General features: G+C 37.2%; 3 protein-coding genes across 3 annotated transcripts in view; 2 read left to right on the forward strand and 1 right to left on the reverse strand.

The window, feature by feature from the left end:
- Window positions 1-4,363: 4,363 nt before the first annotated feature.
- On the forward strand, window positions 4,364-12,578 carry LOC137108037 (ubiquitin carboxyl-terminal hydrolase 2-like). The gene is made up of 12 exons (XM_067492309.1): window positions 4,364-4,741; window positions 8,247-8,294; window positions 8,413-8,536; window positions 9,737-9,845; window positions 9,978-10,088; window positions 10,249-10,313; window positions 10,418-10,521; window positions 10,627-10,707; window positions 10,808-10,886; window positions 11,188-11,295; window positions 11,403-11,523; window positions 11,910-12,578. The coding sequence occupies exons 1-12, from the start codon at window positions 4,589-4,591 to the stop codon at window positions 12,013-12,015; spliced, it is 1,209 nt and encodes a 402-aa protein (XP_067348410.1). The 5' UTR covers window positions 4,364-4,588; the 3' UTR covers window positions 12,016-12,578.
- Window positions 12,579-15,721: 3,143 nt separating this feature from the next.
- On the reverse strand, window positions 15,722-18,709 carry LOC137108038 (uncharacterized). Its single transcript, XM_067492310.1, has 4 exons — window positions 18,555-18,709; window positions 18,094-18,214; window positions 16,615-17,001; window positions 15,722-16,142 (listed from the first exon to the last, which is right to left on the reverse strand). The coding sequence occupies exons 2-4, from the start codon at window positions 18,137-18,139 to the stop codon at window positions 16,099-16,101; spliced, it is 477 nt and encodes a 158-aa protein (XP_067348411.1). The 5' UTR covers window positions 18,140-18,214; window positions 18,555-18,709; the 3' UTR covers window positions 15,722-16,098.
- A 4,284-nt stretch (window positions 18,710-22,993) lies between these two features.
- tlcd3a (TLC domain containing 3A) overlaps window positions 22,994-24,618 on the forward strand; it is a 33,190-nt gene continuing 31,565 nt past the window's right edge. Inside the window, exon 1 of the mRNA XM_067491777.1 lies at window positions 22,994-23,357. Within this exon, the coding sequence (XP_067347878.1) occupies window positions 23,236-23,357 (122 nt within the window). The 5' untranslated portion in view covers window positions 22,994-23,235. The remainder of the gene's footprint in view (window positions 23,358-24,618) is intronic.

Consider the following 24,618-nt stretch of genomic DNA (forward strand, 5'->3'; position numbering starts at 1 on the left):
GTAGAGCAGCCCTGCCCTGCCTCTGATTATTTAACAGCTATTTAAATGTGATCTGTCAACATGCTGATATTGAAAACAATGTTTAAGCACAAAGCTGTCTGCTGAGTTCATTCTTGTTTCTTTGGGGTTGAAATTGGGGCCTGTTATGTAACTATGGTTACATAGGTTTATGGGTGTGTATTATTAGTACGTATGTGTATCTAACTCTTTTATAACAGTTGATGATTGTCACTTATTACACATCATAAAAATGTGTGGCACTTAAATGATTGATACAATTGGTACAAATGGTAAAGTTAGAAATTGAAAATTGCATTTTGTCAAAGAAAATAGACCAAAAGGCGTTTGACCAGAAATCTGAAAGTCTTAAACGTAACTGACCATTGCATAATAGCAACTTAACTTGACATCGGTGACATCTGTGAGGTTTGTGGTCAAATGAACCACTGCCTTACAGCAGCCTCATAACAAGTAAAGCAAATAAGTGAAGTAAACCAGCCAAAATTCACTCAAAGTACCTTTTATTCAAATCAAATAATTTCACAATTTTGAAATAATAAACATAAGCATCCTAAACAATAAAAACTGTTCAGCCAGAAGTTTACAGCCTTAAAATGGAGAACATACTAACTTTGATGTTCACGTCATGACTGACACCCACATTTACATGAAATCTCAATATCTTTTTTTGGCTAAAATTGTTATTGGTTTGATATGAAATGGATACATTGGTAGGCTACGTTTGCAAACTTCAACAGTGAGCACTACATTATTATTGATATAGATTGAAAGAAAATAAGCCAATGGGCACATAGGGGAAGAATCTCTGTGCCTCTCATTTAGGTCATTTTCGTATGTTTGTAATCATTTCAAAAATTTTATTTTGAGGTTTTGAGTCATTTTTGTTTTGTTGTCATGTTGCGTTTTTGCATTTGATAACTGTTGTTTAGCCATTCAGTGTCTATTTCTGTGTGTTTTGTGTGGAAGCGTTTTGTGTTAGGTTACGTGTTAGGTCTTTAGTTTGCTTAGTGTCCTCTTTTGGATAGTTTCAGGTCATTGTTCATAATTTTTTCATTGTTATGCATCCCCCTCATTTTAAATGTTTTACCCTTACGCTTGAAAAGAAATATGATGTGGCCCATGGGCCCATGACTTCTGAAACCAAGTCGGCCCATTCAGCAATCCATCCATGTGCTGTCTTTATAAAATATTCTTTAAACAACAAAACACATGTGTATATTTTCTTCATAAGCCATTCATCCTCTAATTGGTCACTTACAGTCCAGTTGAAAACAGTATCCAGTAGCAAAGTTTATAGAAGTTACAGTCAGAGTTGAAACTGACTCTACTTCTTAGATCATTGCATCTGGTCTTATTTCATCATGTTGCTGGTGTTTCTGCATAATACCCTCTCCTTGTAAAAGTATTTTAGTAAGTGAGTCACTGTAATGTTTAGGTTGCCATGAAGTTTATAGAAAAGGATTCCCCTATGTTGACTCATGAGTACTGTTCAAGGTGTTCCCTTGCTGACGTGCAGGGATGTACGCCTCTCCCTGGGGCGGAGAGACCAAGTGGAAGTGCATGCTTGCAGACGTTTAAATGACAGGACTGGCTTTGTTGTAGGTCTGTGTGAGAAGTTGTAATTATTGTAATTATTAGGAGAAAGCTTTCGCCCTAATTTTATCTCGTACTGCTAAGAAATCTAAGCTCACACCTTTAATATGCCGGTGTGATAATTACCTTTTATTGCATGCATGTGCTCTGTCTTGTTACGTAACAAAGCATTCAGAGGTTTTTATCAACGATAACTCACACAAAGTACATGGCTGTTATCTTAATTATATCCCTCCTAATCCACAGAGACAATATATTTTTCATGTTTCACATGGGAAAATGTCAGTTTGGGAACACTAAATGAATAAATTAAAATCGTTTTTTAGCCCCTCTAGAAAAATAACATGCAGAGTTGATTTGTTCTCCACAAAGCAGTTTAAAATAATCAAAGCAATTTTTAGGTGGTTAGTTATAAAATTTCATACCAGAGGATGACCTCTACTAATTTTGATGATCTTTATTGTACCATTTTTAGCTTATTTAATTACATTTATGTATTTACTTCTTGAGGAAATAGCTTTTAGCAACAGAACGGCATGCATTGATGACTTGGTATATGACCAAGTGCCTGCAGCAGTGAAATGGTCCCAGCCATACTTTAGCATGCTAACATGCTAAGTTAACAGTAAACCCTTCACTTGACCTCAGTGTGATAACATTTGTATACTGGATGGCATTTACTCTAGTTACCAGTTGAACAGTGACCCACCAATATCTAGAATTAGAAATATAAAGCTTTAGATTTCTCCTGCTCCTTTATTCAGTTCCCTCACTTTTTTCTTTTTTACTTCCTCTTCCTTTACAATTAAACTCAGCCATTTATAAATGTCGGGCATGTCCAGACAGCTGGAACTATAATTGTTTTATGGTCCAATATGTCTAAAAGGAAAGTTTGCAACTTTATATTGGTTTTACACTCCTTTTATAGTTATTTAACAATAGCAACAGAATTTATTGATCTTTTTGATCTGCATTTCTAACTTGTCTTTAGTATGTCTTATCAGACTCCATATCAATATCCAGATTTTGTGAAACACCTAAAACAGTCATTAAAGTATGTCTTTACCCGACATCAGTGCAACTGATCCTAACTAAGTTGTGCCTGACATGATAAAGATGGAATCTGACCTTACTTCTGTCCTGGTAAACCCACACATTAAATCTGCTATGACTGGAATGTGACAAAGTCAGCAGGTCAAATTCCTCTTCTTGCTATGTGGGTAGTTAATTGTGAGTTTTGAGAGTGATTCCTAAAGTTGATGTTCCACCTTATGAGTACATTCTAAGGTGTTCCCTCAATTACGTACCTAATGAACGTTAATTGTTTCCATCGTGTGGTGTCCGGGTGTGAATTAATGTAGCTGTTCCATGTAAATTGATGCTAATATTCATGATCTCCTGATTATAGATTCTAATATTGTTGTCGAATGCTGTTCTTTCTTTTGGCACCAGAATCAGGCGAAAATCTTCGCTTGCACACAAGGAAAATCACAGCTGTTCACTCCAGCTAGAGCTTTAGCTGTAATCACTTAAACTGACTTATTATGTGTAGTAAAGCATAATTTCATCCCATTGCCATTTGCAATGCAGTACACAAAATCAGCACCTGATTTGTTAGCTAAGTATGGTTTGCTGAATATTTCTGAACTGGACTTTGGTCACTGAAGATTCTCCCTCTGTCACAGCCAAAAGGTTAAAGAGGATGTGTAAAGTTGAAGGATTTGTACAGGTTTACAACGCAGCAATCAAGATTCTTATCAGGTCCAGAGCTTTTTCTATGTCAAGCCAGAGTCTAAAGATTAAGCGTAAGGTCAGCATGTCTGTCTGCTGAGGACTTTTGGAAGGTGTAATAAAACTGATTATAAATCTGAATTTTTTTTGCCTTTGCATAGTTTTCTAATCACCAAACTCCATTGCATTAACGGCTACAGAATAAGTGAACCAGCAGACAACAAAACAGCAGAATTTTGTTCTCCTCACCATCTTGTCAAGAAATTATGAATGAAAAACTACGAACAGTAAGATTTAGAAAGAGTGTGTGTTTTTCCATTTGTTAAAATGATGTTTCTGCATAGACTAATATCTTTAAAATGCGTCATTATGTCCACATGTTTCGTCAGCTAAAGTGCTGCATTATCAATACTGATATGCTGACTGAAGAGGAGAGTAAACTCAAGCTCTGCACTTTTGCCCTTAACACTAAACCACAGGGCTTTCTTACTTCTGGGATATTGTTCAAGACGCTGAAATATATTCATAACAGAATGTATCTAGTTTTAAAGATGAAATTGTAAAGGATCTCACCAAAAGTTTTTACTGCAGACATATTTAAAACTTTTACAGTATAATTACTTTAAAACCACTGGTAAATAGCGCTCATAAAATGTATTGTTCAACTTGGTGAAGCTGCTCAGCGCAATACTTTGGTTAAACGTTGAAGTATTTCTATTTTTATACATGTGGCCTAAATCAATTATACATCATGCACACTGATGCTTTTCTGTTAACATTTTGATAATGTTATGTCAAAATATTACTGTAAGACTAAAGGGTCACTAAAGGATGGTTTGCTCATAGTATTTTTATTTTTTTTTACTTAACACTGCTGGGCTTTTAATTGTAATAGTGTGTTATTTAATGCTATCTTTGTGCTTTCATAACATAAGTTATGATGGATTTGAATTCCCCAGTCATTGCTTGTTCACAGTCTTGTTAGTGAGCAGAGCAAGCAAAAGTGGTGATGTTTCCAACAGCACCTGAAGGCAGCACCAGTGTTCTCAGAGTGGGAGGACACCTGTACTCCTCCCAGCAGTAAAGCTGTGTGCAGGTGCAAGGCAGCGGAGACAAGACAAGCTGCAGCAAGACGACGGAAGACGGCTCCTTTTCATTTTCACGTTCATTCGACTTCAGCTCACCGCGTCCAGCCGCGTAGGGAGAAGCATCCTGGTGCCGGACAACAGTCAGTAGCGCTAACATGCCGTCTCTGCGACACTCATACACGGTGACAGTGCCGGAGCAACCGACCGCTGTCCCCATGGACAAGTCCGACCTGCGGCGCAAGAGTCATTCTCTGTCCCGGTCCGTGTTGGTCTCCACGTTCATGGGACTGATCATCAACCAGGCCAAGGTGAGTCCTCGACCCCTACACTCAAAGCATCCTCCTAACTTTGTAAATAAAGAGCTGTCTTTAGCTGCCTTGGCTCTTGATGAGGCGCATCAACACTCTGTAGTTTTATTTAGCAAGTGTTAGTGTTATGCTCATTCCTAAAGCTGACAATGGTAAAAGATTTATACTCATTTCTATGGATAGACATGTCATGGTAATCCAGTAGAAACAACAAGTTCTTTTAGTGTCACCTACTATATTTACATTAAAACTCTTTGGGATGATAATGAGAAATTGTTAAATATCAACTTTCTAACTATATGGAAAGACGTATAGACTTTTTTATGGGATTCAGATCTGAACCTCTGACCTTTATCAACCATTAGGAACAAAGGGAAACGCTTTAAGGGCCTCTACAACCTGCAGCATTATATATAATTGATTGAAGAAATATTGGATTAAGGGTCAAATTAAACATCATGGCTGGTTGAGCAGAGCTACCAAACAGTAGCTGCCCACCCTCTCTGGCTGCCTTTGTCCAAGTCCATGCACCTCTTGGAGAAGGCTGCAAAAACAGCAGGCAGGAGCAGAGTGCATAAAGAGTTAAAACTGAAGGTGCCTGCATCAGACACCATCCAAGTGTAACGTGTGTTGTGTAATAGGAAAGAATGCTGCTGATAAGGAGTGTCCAGGCTGTCAACTTATTATCTCCATATTTCGTTAGCACGCAACTGCCCACAGCCTGAACATACTACTTGAGTCATGTGGGCTGGAGGAGTTCACGTCAGTGTGAGTGGATTGGCCTGGGGTCAAACACTACACTTGGTGCCCTTGTCTTTTCTGATTCTCGCAGGTCTGTTTACTGGTTTCCAAAAATGATCTGTGTTCTGGCCAACACTAAGGGCTGTGTTTAAACTGGACACATGCCCAGCTCAGTCTTTTTATACTGTGAGGACAAGGCTTTATCAATGTAGACTAAAACTTTAAAGATGGGAACTGATTTGTTGGTCCCCAACTTTGGCCTGGACTAAGACATCTCCACAACTACTGAGTGAATTAAATCACAGGTGGTACAGACATTTTCATGAATTTCTCATCTTGCGCCATCATCAGGCGATTATGATATCAGGTAGTTTTCTTTTGATATAGCAAGAAACAATAAATCATTAAATTAAGCTCCATGAGTTTATTCCTGATTATTTTTTTTCTCTCAGTGACACTGCTTGAGTTTGGTATGTTGGATATTTCGCAGCCTTGCTGTTACAGAGCAGAGAGTTTGTTTATACCGTTTCCAGGGGAGTGGTATAGCTGGCACCATGTGCATAGCCTCTTATCACATGTTACATGGCCTTGACCAGGTACGAATAGCTGGTTTAGGACATTGTGTTCTCAGCTTTTTCCTCTTACTTCCCCAACCAATGAAGAGTATTCTCCTTCAGAGAACAAAGATTAGCAGGACGCAGTAATTCTTTAGTTTTTGGACGGGCCTTTTAAATCACAAGTAGCTTGCCTGCTGAGTGTGCTGAGCCCCGCTGGTCGGTATTCACTGGACGAGTGCAGCTGATTGGGACTTGTACCATATGGTCACCTTCAAATACTGCAGAGAATAAAGGCAACAAACAGGGAATATTACATTTAGCCAAGCGGACTGTTAATGGCTTGTATTCTAACTATGCTATTTTCAGAGTTGAAAAGCTTTGGGAACAACATGACAAATTTCACGAGGCACTACATGTCTCTACTGGAAAACTTGATGGATGTGCTAACCTGTTCGTATTTATTTAAAATACCTTAGGTGATGTGTAAGCACATTGTTAACTCTTTCTGCATAGCTCTGTGCCCCAAGTCACGGCCCATATCTCCAGGTGTAACCACTGTAACACCGTGTCGTGTAACAAATTTGCCAAGACAACAAAAAGTGCCGCAGTTAAAAGGAAAAACTTTTCCCTTTCTGCAGATAAATGCTTTATATTTCAACAGCAAAATACTAAAAGGACAATAAAACTCAAAGTAAAATTGTGAACTACAGCATATTACTGTGACTGACAGGTGGCTGACGTCACTGCTCAGTTCCTCATGATTCCGACACGCGTGTTGCATCTTTGAGCCTGTCACTTCCGCATGAACCTCCTCGTCCGTCCACAGAGACTAGGGTGCATGTCAGTGCTGACTTGCTCCAAGTCATCATGTTACACAGTTACAGGTCATAGGTCAAAATGTCCCCTGTTAATGCCTAGAGACTAGCTACACATACTTACATGTGCATCTATACATGTGCATGTACTTACATGCACATGTATAGATGTGTGGGTAGTTTTTAAACACTGTTGCTATTTGTTCAATAACAAAACAGTGTTTATAGTATATTATATTTTTACATGGTTTAAGGGCTTTGTTTAAGCTGTAAACTAAGACTAGATTCCATTAAACCATCTAGATTAACTTCATCTTCTTTTTTTTGGTTTGGTTTATCATTACACAATGTACAGTATATATAATTGCACAGTAACTGGACAACACATTTGTTGTCTAGTTTAGCTTTTTTGCTGCCATCATCTCCAAAAAACACAAACTATTTGCTATGTCTAAACCATCAAATAATAGTTTGGCCTATGTTAAAACAGCCCAGTGATCATTTGCAGATCAAATCTGGAGATTTAACTTGGTCAAGACAAAATTAAAAAGTGTTCTTTTTCATAACAGCATACATCAGTAGAGGGGTTTAAAACATAATAATCAGTAGCTGTGGGGCGGCGTTCAGAACCCTGCACCAAGCTGAGTCTACAGATGATTAACGCCACATCACCAGTGGCACCACACATGTCAGAAACTGAAGTAGTTGATCCTTGACTTGGGCAGTGATGTGAAAACTTCACGAAAACACGACCAGGTTTTCATCTGCAGATTCTCAGTAAAGCGTTTCTCTGCACTCTGCATCACATGCTTAGGTGTTGCTACTGCGGAAATGTTAGGACACACTGTGGTGTTTGATAAAAGCATGTCATAGCTGATATCAACAGCACAGTGCTCCAGTACTGCCAGCAATGTGACCATCATATGCACTGACTGAACAAATGCCACACAGTCCTTCGAGGATTATTCGCACTCAAGGAATGTTACAAGGCTGCAGTCGTGTGGTGGTTTCATCACACAATGTAAAGACTGCTCTGTTGGAATGTTCAGGAACTGCACCACGACCAGGGTATAATAAATAGCTGCAGCTCATTAATTTATACACTGCAATAGGGCAGTAAACTTCAAGCAAAACTTGTGGAAGATGTGATCCTGATTTAAAAATGAATAAATAAAGTATTATCATTAACCGATTTTTAGTCATATAGATAGATAGATAGATAGATAGATGTTTTCATAATATCAATGAATGCTCATTGAAGTGGTCAAAAATGGCTCCAAATTTGTGTTTATTTTTTAACAAAGTTAACGGAGAAGAAAAATCCACTTAAGACTACAGTTTGCTAGCACAATTAACTATAAACTAGAATCCCTTGTCATTTTGTTTCAATAGAACAAGAGTCCTCAGGGACTAGTGGGACTGAGGAACCTGGGAAACACAGTAAGTGCCTTAATCTATGGTCTGATATACACTAAAGTACATCACTCTACACTTGGACCTGCTGAGTCCAGATTTTCATTTAATGATTTATTGTGTTGTTTTGCTCTGTGATTTCCAGTGTTTCATGAACTCCATCTTACAATGTCTGAGTAACACTCCAGAGCTGAGAGATTACTGCCTGAGAAACGTCCATCGCACAGAACTGAACGACAATTGCAGGACTGATGCTGCTCTCATGGAAGGTAGGACAAGGCTCCAAGCCACTAAACAACACATTAGCAGCATAACGAGAAGTATTTTATGGCCTAGAAGTAGGTTATAGTATATTTTTAGTTTATACGTACTTTAAACTCTCCAGGTTTACACTACATACTGTACATCTATTGATGTGCACACTGACATGCTGATAAACATCTGAGGGCTTACAGTAATCTGACCTGATTACTGACTCATGCTTCATAAAAGAGAGATGAACTAGATCAACATTATAAAACTCCACTCAGACCAGATGTGTAACTAAACCCACTAAACTTCATCGGGTTACACAACACTCCATTACATCGTTTAAATAGAAATTGAATACACTGGTCAGCCACAGCATTACAACAGCCAGGTGGTTTTAACATGGTGTTGTGTCGATCTGTTGATGATGGGCAGCATTACATGTTTCCGGTATTGACACCTGACCACCATAAAATTCAAATCATCAGGGGGTATGTGCTTGCCAGAAACTAAAGGGACTATATCAGCCTTTTAGAGTTTGTACGTTTACTGCATATTTACACAGGTTAAGTCCAATGTTGGATTCTATCATACAAACAGTATCGTCCTAATGTCTGCAACAAGAGACCCTTGCGAATTGTATTTACAGCGATTTTTGTACAAAAAGTGAACTCAGTTGTGTCCTTTCCAGTTTTGTTTAGTTATTTAAACTACTTGAGACAAAGCAAACTAAACACAAAAGGAAATGTGGGGTCATCTTATGCCCTCACTGTGAATGTGGAAATGGACACTGTCTCCAGTGATATTCAAACCCCAAAGTAAAGTGTTACCGTTAGGGTGAGATTTTTGAATGACTCTTATGTTACTTTGCCATAAAAATCTGCCTGGTTATCATATTTAAGGATTTCAATATTTATTTTCATGGTAACACAAACATGTTTCAGCGTGGTTTTCACCACAAATCAATCTATAGAAATTGCTTAATCAAGAAATCTAAACCTTTCACTAAGAATGATTATGCTAAATTGTAATGCTTGTAATAGTATAGTTAAGAGACGATCCCGTCTGTGTTATAATTTTATCTGTAAATTTTTTTTTTTAATGTTTTTGAATTTTTCCTAATGAACCAATTTAATGTCAATAACAATGATGTCAATAATTAATATTAATGATTGATTACGATCTTATTTGCATTCTGGTTTTGCTTTCCTTTATTTCAGAGTTTGCTAGACTGACTCAAAGCCTGTGGACATCTGTGAATGAGGCCATCAGTCCCTCAGATTTTAGGAGCCAGATTCAGAGATACGCTCCCAAATTTGTGGGCTGCAAGTAAGTCCTGTCTCCTCCTGCCTGTATCACTTCCCATTGAAACTCACTTGCTTTAAGTTAAATGCGAGTAAGATGAAATGAACTTGAAATAATGACCATAAAGTAACAAATTTACCGTCTGTCTCTCTGCAGTCAGCAGGACGCCCAGGAATTCCTGCGTTTCTTACTGGATGGTCTGCATAATGAGGTGAACAGAGTGACAGTCCGGCCTAAGATTTCTGCCGAGGACTTTGATCACCTTTCGTAAGTCTGCACACCAGCCATCTCTCACCTCTTTAATCAATAAGTTACTCTTTGCTTCCTGATCACTGCCAAAACAGCTGCAGTGATGTTTTTTTAGATTCATGGCCATTCATCCACTTCACCTTACACACATCTGAAACCCAAATGATTTTGTTCACAGGGATGATGAAAAAGGCAAACACATGTGGAATATGTACTTGGAGAGAGAGGACAGCAAAGTAGTAGGTAGGTAATTGTGATTATATCAGCGTATTGGCTTTACCTTGAATTTTCCTAAATTTATGGGTATCTTAAATAATAAATTCTATATCTCTTGTGTCTGACTTTAGACCTATTTGTCGGACAGCTGAAAAGCTCTCTGACATGCACCGTCTGTGGTTTTCGCTCCACTGTGTTTGATCCATTCTGGGATCTGTCAGTGCCTATTGTACAGGTCAGTGCACACAAGCAAGCTTTTTCTCATAAGGCAAATGTGTTAAATTACATATAACCATGTGTAATTAGCTTTTTTATTAATTATGTCTCTGTCTCTATATAGAAGAACTTAGGCGAAGTGACTCTTAAAGACTGTTTGAGACTCTTTACAAAAGAAGATGTGTTGGATGGAGAAGAGAGACCAGTAAGAAGCGGTTTATAAACAACAGCCCATTTCACATGTGTTTGTAAAGATGCTTTATAAATTTTACATTGCTCACTGCCTCTTTGTAACTCTCTCACAGACATGCAACAAATGCAAAGCCAGAAGAAAATGCACCAAAAAATTCAGCATCCAGAAGTTTCCTCGGATTCTTGTACTTCGTATCCTTTTGCTGACATTAAAGCATGCAGATATATTTGAGCGACAGTGGTCTCCCCTCTAGCATATTAGTATACACTAAGCTAGCGATTGGTGATTTTGATGAGCCAGTGTCCAGTTTTAAAAAATAAGCTGCATCCAGTATTTTTACATGAAAGGACTATTAGTAAATACTCTCTACAAAATATAAAGTCTTTATTTTCATTTATTTACAATGGATCACATTATTATACAAGTAGATAGTAAATGTAATCATATTATATTTTGATATATTTCTGTTCCTTGACTCAATATTCCGCTCAGACCTGAAGCGTTTCTCAGACTCAAACATCCGAGCCAGCAAACTCTCTACTTATGTAAACTTCCCTCTTAAAGATCTGGATCTGCGGGAGTTTGCATCAGAAAGCAGTGGTGAGTATGTACATAAGATGAGGACTGTTCACGTGCTTTCCAGGGCCATCTAAATCCAGTGTACTGACTGCACTAGTTCTGATTCATCGTATTATTTCATCCTGCAGAGCGAGCTGTGTATAACCTGTACGCAGTATCCAACCACTCTGGAAATGCATTGGGAGGCCATTACACGGCTTATTGTAGGAATCAAACACTGGGGGAGTGGTACAGCTACAACGACTCCAGGTATCAACTCTCACATCATCACATTACATCTCATATCATTTTATCAGATTGGCAGAAAGCTGTGTAGTCTAGTGATGCTGTACTGTATCTACCTGCTGTCATGAAAATGACCTCATTATAGCTGTATCAAGGCGTGTCAACTTATTTGCAAATAAAATGTGCAGACTGGCTAAATGAATGTGTGTACGGACACTGAGTTACGTGCCTCTGGCTGGAGGTGCCTGCTGTGCGGTTTAAATATTTTTAAGTACATTGCTGTGACCATATTTAGTTAAAGAGGCATACATATAAACAATAACTCTACCTGCAAACATTTGTTTACTAGGAAATGTTGTTCTGTGATGGTCAGTGTTGTTATTGTAACATGTATTGTGTGTTCTGTGCAGGGTGAACCCAATGTCCTCCAGCCAGGTTCGAAGCAGCAATGCCTACGTCCTCTTCTATGAGCTGGTCAATTCCACACACAGCAAATATCAGACCTGCCGGCTTTAGACCCTGTGGAGGACTGATAAGCTGTGCTAAACGGAGCCTAAAAATGGACTCAAACATGGCCTGTGAGGAGAGAGCCCCTCTAGTGGGAAGGGTCCTGCCGTGACAGATTGTGAATATGCCACACAAAGACATGTTGCTGAGAAATAGGCGCCCCTTGATCTTGACGGTAAAACATTTTTAAAGAAAAGGGGTGGATATGTAGAAGTATTTGTGCTTCAGGATGAAACTGAACTGACACTGGAAAAGTATTACAGGCGCATGGTGCACATGCAGCTGTTGACTGCAAGATATAATTTATTCTATTTAATATGATGCCAGTAATTAAAAGTGTATACTGTACTGTATATGTCATTTAACAAGGCATTAATGTGTCGAACTCTGCTAATAGAAAGGAGACATTTTATGTCAAAGAATATTTTATTTTTGTACAGAGAACATAACAGTAATCTGGAAAGCTGAGGTATACCAAAGCAGCTAAGGCAACAACAAAATGTCTTCCAGGAATAACTTTACATCTATGTCATCTCAGAGTCTACAAATGATTAAAAGTCAATGTTAACTTACACTGCATCTTGTCTTTATTTCTTAACCCACTGTCCAGCTGTCCATGTGGTTAGTCAGACACTCAAGGAAGAGGCCATTGAGGCCATTAGCAAAACTATACATGATTCCTTTGTTCACTACTCAGCTAGTCCAGTGACTGTTTGATGCAACATTATCCAACAGAAATCTACAGAAGACGTTTAGCGACACCTCGGGGCAGTACAACATGTCACATACACAACTTTTGACATTATCACCTTTTGAAAGCTGTTATTATGACAAAAAGGTTAAAGAAGCTGTAGACTATGTAATGCCTGGTCATTCACTGAGTAATGCATTAAACGTTAAAAAGATGTTATTTCCACAGATGGATGTACGTGTTATAAATAGCAAGGAGAGGTCAGTGGGTGTGCACTGCTTTGCCTGTGAATTTTCAGGGTAAATTAGTAAATGGGGGTCAGGTTGGATTAAGTCAGAAACCCCTCTGACCCATGGAGATGGCCGTCTGACAGAGATGCATGTTTCACACTGTGTCCACTAGAGGGATCTGTGTACACTGGTCATTAGGTTTGTGTACACTCACTGGCGTCTTATTGGTACAACTCTATAATCTATTGTAATACATTACTGCGCCTCTGCAATAAATTTGATCTGTACAAAGTTTTAATTTCTCAGTTTTAAAATGAAATTATCAGAAAGGTGTTAATCCTGTGTGTTTATTATTGTGTTTATTGAAGTCGTAGTGGGTGGTGGAGTTGAGATTGACTGAAGAGATGGTTCTAATGTTTGGCCACCCTATTCGAAATAAATCTGGAGGCCAAAACATTAGAGCCATCTCTTAATATAATGCCGTCCAGTACAACTCCACCACCCACTATAAATAGTAGAATTGTTGTTCCCAGGGCACCAAACTAACACAAGTTGTTGAATTAACAGACAAAGTGGCTGTTGGATGCATACAATAGTCTAACATGTGCCAAGACCCCTCACGCTTCCCTGCTTGGCTCAATCTTGCCTCACTACTTTAAGGAAGAAGCCGGAGAGAGATCAGTGATGCAGGTTTACCTTTTCCACAAGGCTTGAAGTCTTTTGAAGTCTATTTTTCTGAACCTTGAGACAATTGATTGCCTGAAGAATAATTTTCAGAATTAAGTTAAATGGTAATAACAGTAACTGGTAATATGCTACAGTATTCATTTAGCAAAATATTCCCACATGTCATATCCCAAAAGTAAATACTGACTGTGGTCACATCATATATTTCGTTTCCCTCTGAGTTAGCTCTTTGAGATTGTTAGCACTTAAGTAAAACATTGTGTTATGTGTGTGTGAGACATAACATTGGTTTCTGGAGCTTTGGCAGATAAGTTTGGGAGCTAAAGTTATCAGAGTTTTCAGAGCAAATGTCATGGCAGACTTTGCCACACAGTCAGTAGGATCTATCCCTACATGCAAGGCTCTTGCAATTGATTGATTTTTGTTGTGCTTGTGTCAGAACAACAAGGCCTTAACCTAAATGTCCATACTTCTGTCTGTGGTAAAGTTGAAGCACAGAAGCCCTGTGATGAAGGCTGGGGAAAGCTTGTGGTTTGCATTACAAGTCCATCATAATCCCTAACATTAACACAGTGCTGTAAAAATATTGAACCATAACTATATAATTATTTAACAAGTAATTTGCAAGTGCTAACTCAAAACAGTAAAATAGCATGTACCATGCTATCGTCAGAGTCACTGTACCAAATTCTGAACAATAAAAATGAAATTCAAGATTTGATAACCAATACTCTCCTGGGAAGGTTTACCGGGGGAGGTGAGAACTGTACTGTACAAAAAGTGTACAAAATCTTGGTTCTAAGGACACAAGCTGTTCGTTCATCAGTTGGAAATGTCTTACGAATAAACAGAACTAATTGAAAAATACTGGCGACCTATGTGGGTCAATATAATGTGGAATTATGTAACTCTAATTCAATAAAACCTTTCATTTACACAGATACACAGAGACTCTCCACTCCTTCAGCATGTGCACACGTCATACACAGTTTACGACACACATGGATGCAGTCCCTCTGGCTCTCATGCACACCATATGGGCTGACCACACAGTTAAGGGGAATTAACAGTAATTTGCCAGCATGGACACAGTGTTCTGTTGACACTTCCACAGTTAATGACCATACCATAAAAGTCAGAATGCCTGTCATGGGCTAAAGTCCACTTTAAAATGCTTCAGACTTTAAGGGAGCTGATGAAGATTTGGAAACAAAGTTATGCCTTTGTAGATGTTTTGTGGTACAGTGTTATTTGTCTACACACCACATAACAAACAATATTTTAGACAATATTTTGGCTGTTTACTAGTGAATAATCTGTAAGTGAAGGTGTTATATTTTATCGTTTTCAAATCTAAAATGTAATACTTTTTACACACACATTCATTCAGAGTGTACTGTATATTACACCCCAGTCTCTAACAAGCAGACTAGTACAAGTTACATTTTGTCAAACCCCAAACTAAATCATAATGCATTTTACGTCGTTATTTAGTTAATCATTTTTGGTTTGTGAGGTGCGTGTGGCACGTTCATGTTATCAACAGCATCAAGTTCATCCATCCATCAATTATTCTTAAACATTTATAGTCTTTAGGATCACGGGGGCTTGAGTCTACGGGGAGAGCATGCAAACTCCACACAGGAAGGCCACATTCGGCATGTTTGTGGATTTAAATTTTGATGTAAATGGCAGCATTGGTGCATTTGCAGCCGACATGTTTGTTGTCCTTTTCAATAATACGAAAATATCGTCCCACTACAAGTTTGAGGCTGACATGAATGTTCCTTTATTTCCCCACTTGCATTTTAAATTATATAACATGAACATAGCTTGTGGATCCAGCTCGGTTTTCAGGAAACTAGTGGATACTCAGATACTTTAAATAAATTGTCCCGCACATACAGTAGCCTAGGTAAATTACAATTTACACCTAAATAACTTGGATCAATTTCTCAAACTACTATTTCTGTCAAGGAATTAAGTTTACACTGTCAGTCCTTATTGTAGAATTTTGTTTCTGAGAATGTGTGTCCATTTCTTTATAATTTGCTGCAACCAACCATAATATTCTTAGTTTTCAAGCACGCACACCGTATAACCGTCATAAAACGAACAAACAACATATTACTTTATTCACCTTACTCAAATACAAACACCAAACATATCATACGTAAGAGACCTAAAAAGACTAGAATCTATTAGACAATGAGTTTACATTTTATTTGATTTTAAAATTTTTAATTAACTAAGGATTATGTCATTATCTGAAGTCATTCATTAGTCAGTCATGAAGTCAAATTCACTTTTATGTCTTCCTACTAGCCGCTAACAAAATCTTACAGCAATGTACCACATATTTTGCTGTGGGCCTTTTCAGACAGTAGGACATTTTCATTTGTCCGATAATAGTCAGGACTGACTGTGTTTGATCTTAGGTTGATACATATTTTAGCTTATACTTATACTTATACAAAACCCTGCTCAGATCCTTCCAGTGTACTTCAGTGCACCAAAGACACCTCCACCTGAAAAAGAAAGAGACGGAAGTTTTGAGCAGTAACACAGGAGTTTTATTTGTAAACTATTTTTCGGTTTTACCGGGAGCAAATATCATCATTATCTTTGGGTGTGTTTCATTTTGGGGACAAGTGTGTTCATAAAAAATTATTAAATACCACTTTAAAATGTTACAAAATTAAGAAATAATTCAGTTGTTTCCATTTCCTGCCTTCCATAGGGACCTTACCAATTTTACACCCTTTCCACTATTTGAGCACAATCCCAGGTAAGGTGCACCTCTTGATAGGTGGATTTTTCTACATTTGGATGCTCAGGATCAACGGTGGGGCAGTAATATAAAGGGAAGCTTCCTTGTCCCTGTTGTCTCAAGTACCAAACCTTAGTTGTATTCTTGTTAATGAATAATGATGATGACCTGTTACTGAGAAACGATTAATGAGGCATAAGCTAAAGGGAACGAATGTGTGTTTTACTTACCGATGGCAGCTACCCCGGCAATAGAGCCAATGGTAATACCAGCTATGGCACCAGATGAAAGTGTGTTTGGACTTGCTTCTCCCTGAACTGTGGTTGTTTCTACTGAAGCAGTGGTGTTAGTTTCTGCTGTAGTAGCAGTGGACTTTTCTGTTGAAGCAGTGGTGTCATTTCCTACTGTTGTAGTCTTGGGTGGGTCTGGTGAAGTAACATTGGTCTTTTCTGTTGAAGCAGTGGTGTCAACTAATGTTGTAATCTTGGGTACTTCTGATGTAGCATTGGTGTTTACTGTTGAAAGAATGGGGGTATTTACTACTGCTGTAGTGCTGGTTTTCGTTGCTTCCGTTGGGTTGGTGGTGGAGTTGATTTGTGCAGTTACATGCACAATTACTGTATCGATGAAAAAAAAACAGAAAACACATATAGATTGATGGAGACTCAACAAAATGTTCCACTTGCAATAACATAATAAAAAGTACTTAAAACATTAAAAATATCGATATCTATATTCCACAAATGCAGACAGTACAAAAGCATGTGTGACTTCATCCCAACTTTGTATTTATTTTGTAAATTCTCACTACAGAAGTTCAGAGCAGCTTCGGGTCAATTTTTCTTCACCTCTGTTTACCAGGATTTTAGCTAATTTTAATAGCGTTTTCAGCTAGTCATAATCCATAAAAGTATTTATGGGTCAATTTAGTAATCGAAACTAAGGATGTTGGTCTTTACAGTAAATGTTATATAACTTCACATTGGGGACAATAAACACATTCATTAACCTATGAGCTAGACGTACAACCCTTTTACCAAATACTGTTAACAGTTATGACTCCAGAGCTGTGACGTTCATGATAAGAAAAGACCGCAACTTTCTATTTTCTCTAGTTCTCTCTAAATATTACAATAAGTAATACATTGGTTTTCACAATCAACAACAGTAAGCTGGCTTTCTGTCGTAGTACAAGCTCAATAATTGTGCTAGATGTCATTTCATGTATTTCTTTTACAATCTTCCCCCACGAAAAGCAGCTTTGGGTTTGGTTGGGTTTAGGATTTGATACAGCTTTGGCCAATATAAGGTTTATTTATTTGCAAACCAGTCATGATCAAGAACAGAAGTTCTTTTACATATTTAGTTCTATTTATTATTACAACTAAATTGATGGAGTTAAAGGTTAAAATGTTCCACCTTGACACTTTTTCTCTCAATTTTTTGAACAAAACATGTTTTTATTTTAGGATGTCACACAAAGTGAGTAACCCAAGAACATCTGCCAGTAGATAACCAACATTTTTAACTGCTTACAACCAAGTAAATTAAACATAAAGAAGGACTTTTCTCAACTTCTCAACAAAACAGCTGTCAAAATAACTACTTGCTATTGATTTATTAAGCACTGATAAATTGTCCAAAAACCATTGGTAAAGCTAAATTCTTCTAAAGTGAGCTTTATAGGGAAGTGGAGCAAAGATAATTACCTGTGCTGAGAAAGCAAAACGTCACAATGGCCAGCTTCACTTGCATTGTTGCAGCGTTGTGTGTCGTTTCCAAGAATATGGTATATGAATTAGTATCTTGAAAGTTTCTCTTTAAACTGTGCTGAAACACAAAATAATAAAACATTCAGTTAAAGAGTTTATTTCTGTCCAAGCACATATGTAATGTGTTCTGGTTTTTGTCCATGACATTAGACCTTATGTAACGTATATGACCTCAAACACAAAAAAATAAAGAAATTTTTGCCACTTCTACCTTAGAGTAATCAGCAAGAGTAATCTTGTTCAAATGTATCATTAATGTTACATCAGAATGAGAAGTATCAAAAATTATATGTAGGAAAAACTTAAAAAAAAAAAAATAACGCTATGGGACACAAATTGAAACGAATTTCTTGCAGGATTCACGAAGAAAATCTCTCAAAGAAAGTAGTGTCACTTACCTGTCAGCTGTCAGTAATGACTTTCCTCTTTGCTAGAGGATATAGCCAGAGACCTGCTTTATATGACCCTGTTATCATCTGATCATCTTTACCCGTCCCATCTCCGTGTGTGTGTGTGTCTGTGCGCGCGCGTGTTTGGCCTGTAATACATCAACCTATTGGAGCTAAGAGGACAATGCCAGTATTGATTTAATAGTTTTTTAATGCTTACCACATGGTTATATTTTAATTTTTGTGACCCTCTTATGGCTTCACATTCAGTAGACATTGAATAAGTAGTACATAGCAAATGGAACTGGGAGTGTATAACAGCCTGATGGCAAAATATGTATCAAGTGGAGAATTAAACCTTATCAGTATTAATAGCATGGCAATTTTAAGACAAGTTTATAGCAAGTTTATAATTATCAAACAGATCATTTCTGAGTATTTCTCACGTAAACTTCAAATGAAACTGCAGTTAAAGCATGTGACTGTGACCCCTGTAACATAATGCTTCCATTTGGTTTATTTAAACAATCGATACATTTTGTCAAGATTTTTACTTATTATAGCACCCTAATCATCAATAAAAAACTTCTACTTGGTTAGCTGTCCAGACTGAAACCACAGTGTCATCATAGCCGAGCAACTTGTCATTTACATGGACAATGTATGAAAGAGTCTTAGCTGACAGTTTTTCCCAGGGTCCAAGTATAGTAACACAAACAAACCCTTTCAGCCTGGGAAGTAAACTTCTCATTCACAGCTCATATAAAACACACTGTTGACATGAACGTGTAATTTGAGGTCAAACCTAAAAAAAAAAAACTTTTTTTGTTTTTAGGTTGTGTGTTTGCCACTAGCCACATGACACAGAAAAAGCAATGACATATGAGCTGGATGAATGGTTTACAGTCAAATATGTACCACTTGTAGTTGCAATTATATAGAAATCACAAGTAAATACAATACATGAAAATGAAGACAAAAGCAACACTTTTATTTTTTAAATGTAGTTCATCCATGTGCCATGTGTCCATGTGTCCCCGAGACCAGAAACTAGTGACAAAAAGCTACATCACCTGAGCTGGATCTTTTTCAATGTACTGGGGGAACCTGTGATTGAATTATTATGTGACAGGTCATCTACTGGAAGTATGAACTAGTATGTGATTTGTAAGCTCTTAGTAGGAGGAAATGTTTTTTTGAAATAGGAGGTTATGTTATGTTATGTGTCATCAGAGAATCAATGATAAGCTGTGTTATCTCAACGCTTTCACCCAGACCTATAAATAAATGTAGTAAAACATAGACAAAGTCCAAGGAGTAATAATTAAGAAACTCTTAGAAAGTATTCCCATATTTTACATCATATCAAAACTAGATTTTTGTACAGACTTGTTCTGTTTTAGTTTATAAGTTTAATTTTTGTTTGTAATTCTGTTTTCGCCAGCATTGATATCAACACTGTATCATAGAAATTAAGTTTCTATATGAGTAATTTTTTGCCAGGATCATTTTGAGGGAGATGTAATTGTTCCTTGGGTTATGTTTAGAGACAGAGCTTTTCATCATACATTGACATACATATATTGGATTTTACTCCCTTACATTTATTTGATAACAATAGTTGCATATTGTAAAAGTAAGGCTTCAGTGATCACCAGTGTAAAATCAATTTTTAGCTCAACTTTATAGAACACTAATGTATTCATTGTTAAAATCGAATTACATATTAATCATGATCTTATTAATTGATGTGAAATTAGTTATTTTGCATAAAGAGTATTTTCAAGTATTTTTTGAGCTACTTTTACTTAATTAACATTTTAAATACCAGATTGTTCCTTGTAACAGAATATTTTGACACTTCCTTAATGCTGCTTGTTTTTAATGAAATGATCTGTGTACTTCCTATAACAAAGGAATACAAAACCTTTGAAAACATCACAGAGACATCTATCTAGAATCTGAAGCTATTGTCCTCCGATTACCCTGGGTTAAAAACTTTATACTGAATAATACCTCATTTTGAGATGAAATGAACTTTGCTCTTGTCATGTTGGCAATAAGGAAACTTAAAGTTATGGCACAGTTAAGTGGATTCTGGCCCTAGATTGTTACACCTTATCTGAAGTAAAGGTTCTACTACTGTGCAGAGGTTTGGATTTGTTTGAGTCATGGAAAATCTAGCGCATCAAAGTGGAAACCTAGCTTACTCTGGTGTGAAACTTTATACTTTAGCACTTACTGTCATACAACCTAATTCAATGCCGTCAGTTATTAACTCAGCAACAGTAGGTTTTTTTATTGGTTAAATTATATTGGTCATTTCAAACCATTAATGTATAAAATTATTCCAAACTGGCATCAGTGATATTAGATAAAGATTATCCATTAACTGAGTCAATAATTATCAGATTAATAAAACAGTTGCTGTTCTAAAAAACAGCTCAACAAATGCTATGCTAAACTACTTATTTCAAAAGACAACTGCAAGTACCTAAGATTTGTATTCGTATGACCTAGTGACACTGAACCCGCTCATGCTTATTGCACGTATTTTTTGGTAGTAATACTATTGTTACTGGGTTGTGTGTGTGAAGTACTATTTCTGATTATGGGTCACGTCCTGCATTTAGCCATTCATAGGTGCAGTAAAAGATAAAGATTACACTGCTGATGGACTAGATGATAATTGTTGAAGGGGAGGTGTGTTGTAAATAAATTCATGTTGGTTCTGTCAACATAAATGTTAATGCTTACTCCATGTAAAACCTTGTAAGCAAATTAGCAAGAGCTTTTTATATTGTAGATTTCCAGGAGTATGATGTACTGTTTCTTAATCAGTTGAACATGAAATATAGATGACATAAAAATAATTCCTTTTGCTGGGTGTATGATGTTCAGAAAATGCTTCAAAAAGCTTTAAAATTTAGTAGTATATTGTTGTAACCTGCATACTATCACAGCCAAGGAATAGAAGATTACTTAGACCACAATGAATCTTGATGCCAGACTTTAGCGAGCAGCCATGAGACACTAATCTACAAGATCAGTGAAGCCGGGTCAGTTGACATTTAAAGGAGCATTTACTGGACAGCTGATAGTGACCGATAGTCAGTGAAAGAGCTGATAGCCTAGCATGTATGAACTACAAAGACTGTGTCAGATTCGTTGATTCAACTCTAGTCATTTTGAGCTCAATGCTTCTATGGTATTTAGATGACTACTGAATTATGTTCTCCACCTCCTTTTAGTTAATCACAGTAATGGAGGATTCCTATCATTATGTTGGGGTGCCTAATAAACTGCCAAGTGAGTGTCCATGCTGCTTCTCCTTTAAATAATTTCCCACTTTGGGCTCTGGATAATTATGATGGGCATTTCTCAAGGTTTTTGTTTGCTTTTGAAAATCAATACATTTATCATTAAACCAATCACAGGACTAATTCACAAAAAAATAAAAATAAAAAATACTCAGCCACAGACTGTAATGTTGCAGTATTGTTCCACTTCTACTAACTACACCATTAATTCTGCATCGTCTAGCCTTATAATCTTATTATATAATGTATAATAGTCATGCAATTTATGAGTGTTTTTACTTTTAATCATTACAATAACATGGTTTTTAATCAAATTTAAATGCAAATGTATACAGAGACATTTTACTTTAGGCAAAGATCTGTACACTTTACTCTCCAAAAGTAGAGGAAAAAAACTTTCTTTTGAAAAAAGCCTTTATTTAAATAAAAGTAGCAGTGCCAACTTCAGCATTAAAAGCCTCACCTAAATAATTGTTTTTTTTTCGACCATCTGGGGGCAGTGTAACAAGCTGCAAACACAAAATAGGCCATAGATATGATACACAACAATCAGTCAGTACATTAGTAGACCACCACCTGGTGGTTTTTATGTTGTGATAAAGAGAAGGAAAAACTTAGGAACGAAATACAAGACTATAATTTAGTTGGGTAGTTAAAAAAATAAAAACACAATCTGGCAATGTTCTGACTTCACCAAATATATTTATCTAAAAATGTTACTTTGTATATCGTATACAATACTACAGCATTTGTATAAAGTTGGCTATAATAATTATAGTTGTTAGATAAAGCTGAGGGAAAGGTACAATGCAATGGAGCATTAAATGCAAATATTCAGCTAAATTACGTAACTTAGTGGTAACTAAGCTTGTGGAGAGGCACCAAAAACTATAACAGTAAAGCTGTCAATTAATGTTTATTGATTTTTATGTAATCATTAATGCAGCAGTTTATTTTCGTCAGTGTGTTAACCGGAATCTAAAACGCATGTTCGTTTTCAAGTTATCTCTTATCAGGTAAAGGAGTTGAGTATAGGCTGGCCTTCAAAATAAAAGCACACGTATTGTTCTCGAGAGAAATTGGCCCGACAGCGCAATGGACCTTAACACCGGAAGTGCTACTCTTGCCGGGTCAAGACATTTATTGAGACATTTATTTATTCTGACTCGACAGTGGTGCTGCTGCTGAGCTCCGGTGAACTCGGCGTGTGGTTGTGTGTGTGTATATGTGGATGGTGGGCTATTCTCGGTGAAAAACACCGAACTCCGGCCGCTTGAAAATGCCTCACAGCCGCGTTTAAAGGGGGCAAAACATAACGAAGGGGTGAGAGTCAGGTTTCCAGGCAGGCTTTGAAGGAAAATACGAACAGGATGTTTCAAGCTTTAGCGTGTGGTGCCGTAGTTTTCCCGGGTCTCTTCTTCGCCTTCAGGAGAATTCTACCGTGTTTGTTCAAACACTGGAGCGATGCCGACGTGGTGCTGGTCAGTGAGAGGTAAACTAGCTAAACTCATCACACCAAATAACAATAACCTCACACAATATCAACAAGTCGGACTCTATTTCTATCATTTGAGCTTTTTTTAAATGGCTGGACTCCAGTAACGTTAAGTTAACGTTTTCGCACTCTCAGTTAGCTTGTTACAGCTTTTAAAAACATATTTAGAAAGACATGAACGGCAATAAATCCAGTTGCCATCTTAACCATTTTTGTCTAATTGAAATAGTCTACATTTTCATCTTGTAGGGTGCCTATTTTGTTATTCTTCGTCATTGCCTTTGTGCGCACGAAGCGTTAGTTAGCATCAAACATTTTTGCAAAGGTGATTTGCAAATGTGACAGCTAAACTGCTGTAAGAACGTAGGGATACTATCGCGATACCACAAAAGTCTAAACAATGCCAAAATAACGTGTAAGTGTACACGAAGCCCCAAAATGTAGTTCTGTCTAGTAAATGTTTAGTTTTATTTGTTTTTGTGAGTCTTTGAAAGATTCAAAAGTTGTGTTAACATGGATGTGTTTATGTCTTTAAAATCAACGTTATACTTAATGGGACATAACAAATTATAAAACCTCCACCAGTGGTCTTCACTGGTCCATCGGAAGCGACAGAGATAAACAAAACTATGTCGGTTGCATATGCTATTAAACATATTTGAACAAAATAAATCATTACATCTGAAGCCTCTCCGTAACTGTATACCTCAAAGGTATTAAGTTGCAAAGTGGTAATAATTAATAGTGTGTGTGTGTATATCTTTATATATGTGTGTGTGTGTGTGTGTGTTTGTTGGGGTCATTGTGACTTGCTCACATGGACACTACTCAGTTCAGTGCTCATTCGTACATTGTCACACTTGTTAATCCTCCTCAGAGCTCTGAATAGTTTTGAGTGCTGAGTTAGATATGCACTGAACTGTACTCTTGAAGCTTCTGCCAATTTACTAATGCTCATGTAATGGAAAATGTTGTTCTTACAATCTTTTCTGCCTCAGGGGATGTCACACCGCTTGTTCTCTACAACTAAACCAGGCTATATATAATGTATCTACTCCCTAAACAAATCCAATGCTTGTATCAGTCTTGTGTCTTTGATTTAGGGGTCCAGTCTTAGTAGGTTCATCAGATAACACATTTACTAAAGTTATGACCCTATTTATAAAATCTACTGCTCAATGCATACATGTGGAGCTGCTGAAGATTTAACCAAGCACAAAAATGGGGAAGAAAGGTGATCTATGTGTTGAATGTGGCA

Source organism: Channa argus, chromosome 22, assembly GCF_033026475.1.
Source record: "Channa argus isolate prfri chromosome 22, Channa argus male v1.0, whole genome shotgun sequence".
NCBI lineage: Eukaryota > Metazoa > Chordata > Actinopteri > Anabantiformes > Channidae > Channa > Channa argus.

What these genes read in the sequence shown, in the direction of transcription:
- LOC137108037 (XM_067492309.1), top strand. Translation starts at nt 4,589, where the DNA reads ATGCCGTCTCTGCGACACTCATACACGGTGACAGTGCCGGAGCAACCG. An exon ending in TGGATGGAGAAGAGAGACCA is followed by an intron (nt 10,708 to 10,807) that starts GTAAGAAGCGGT and finishes ACTCTCTCACAG; the next exon opens with ACATGCAACAAATGCAAAGC. An exon ending in TCCTCGGATTCTTGTACTTC is followed by an intron (nt 10,887 to 11,187) that starts GTATCCTTTTGC and finishes TATTCCGCTCAG; the next exon opens with ACCTGAAGCGTTTCTCAGAC.
- LOC137108038 (XM_067492310.1), bottom strand. Translation starts at nt 18,139, where the DNA reads ATGCAAGTGAAGCTGGCCATTGTGACGTTTTGCTTTCTCAGCACAG. An exon ending in GTTTTGCTTTCTCAGCACAG is followed by an intron (nt 17,002 to 18,093) that starts GTAATTATCTTT and finishes TCATCGATACAG; the next exon opens with TAATTGTGCATGTAACTGCA. An exon ending in TGCCGGGGTAGCTGCCATCG is followed by an intron (nt 16,143 to 16,614) that starts GTAAGTAAAACA and finishes TTTCTTTTTCAG; the next exon opens with GTGGAGGTGTCTTTGGTGCA.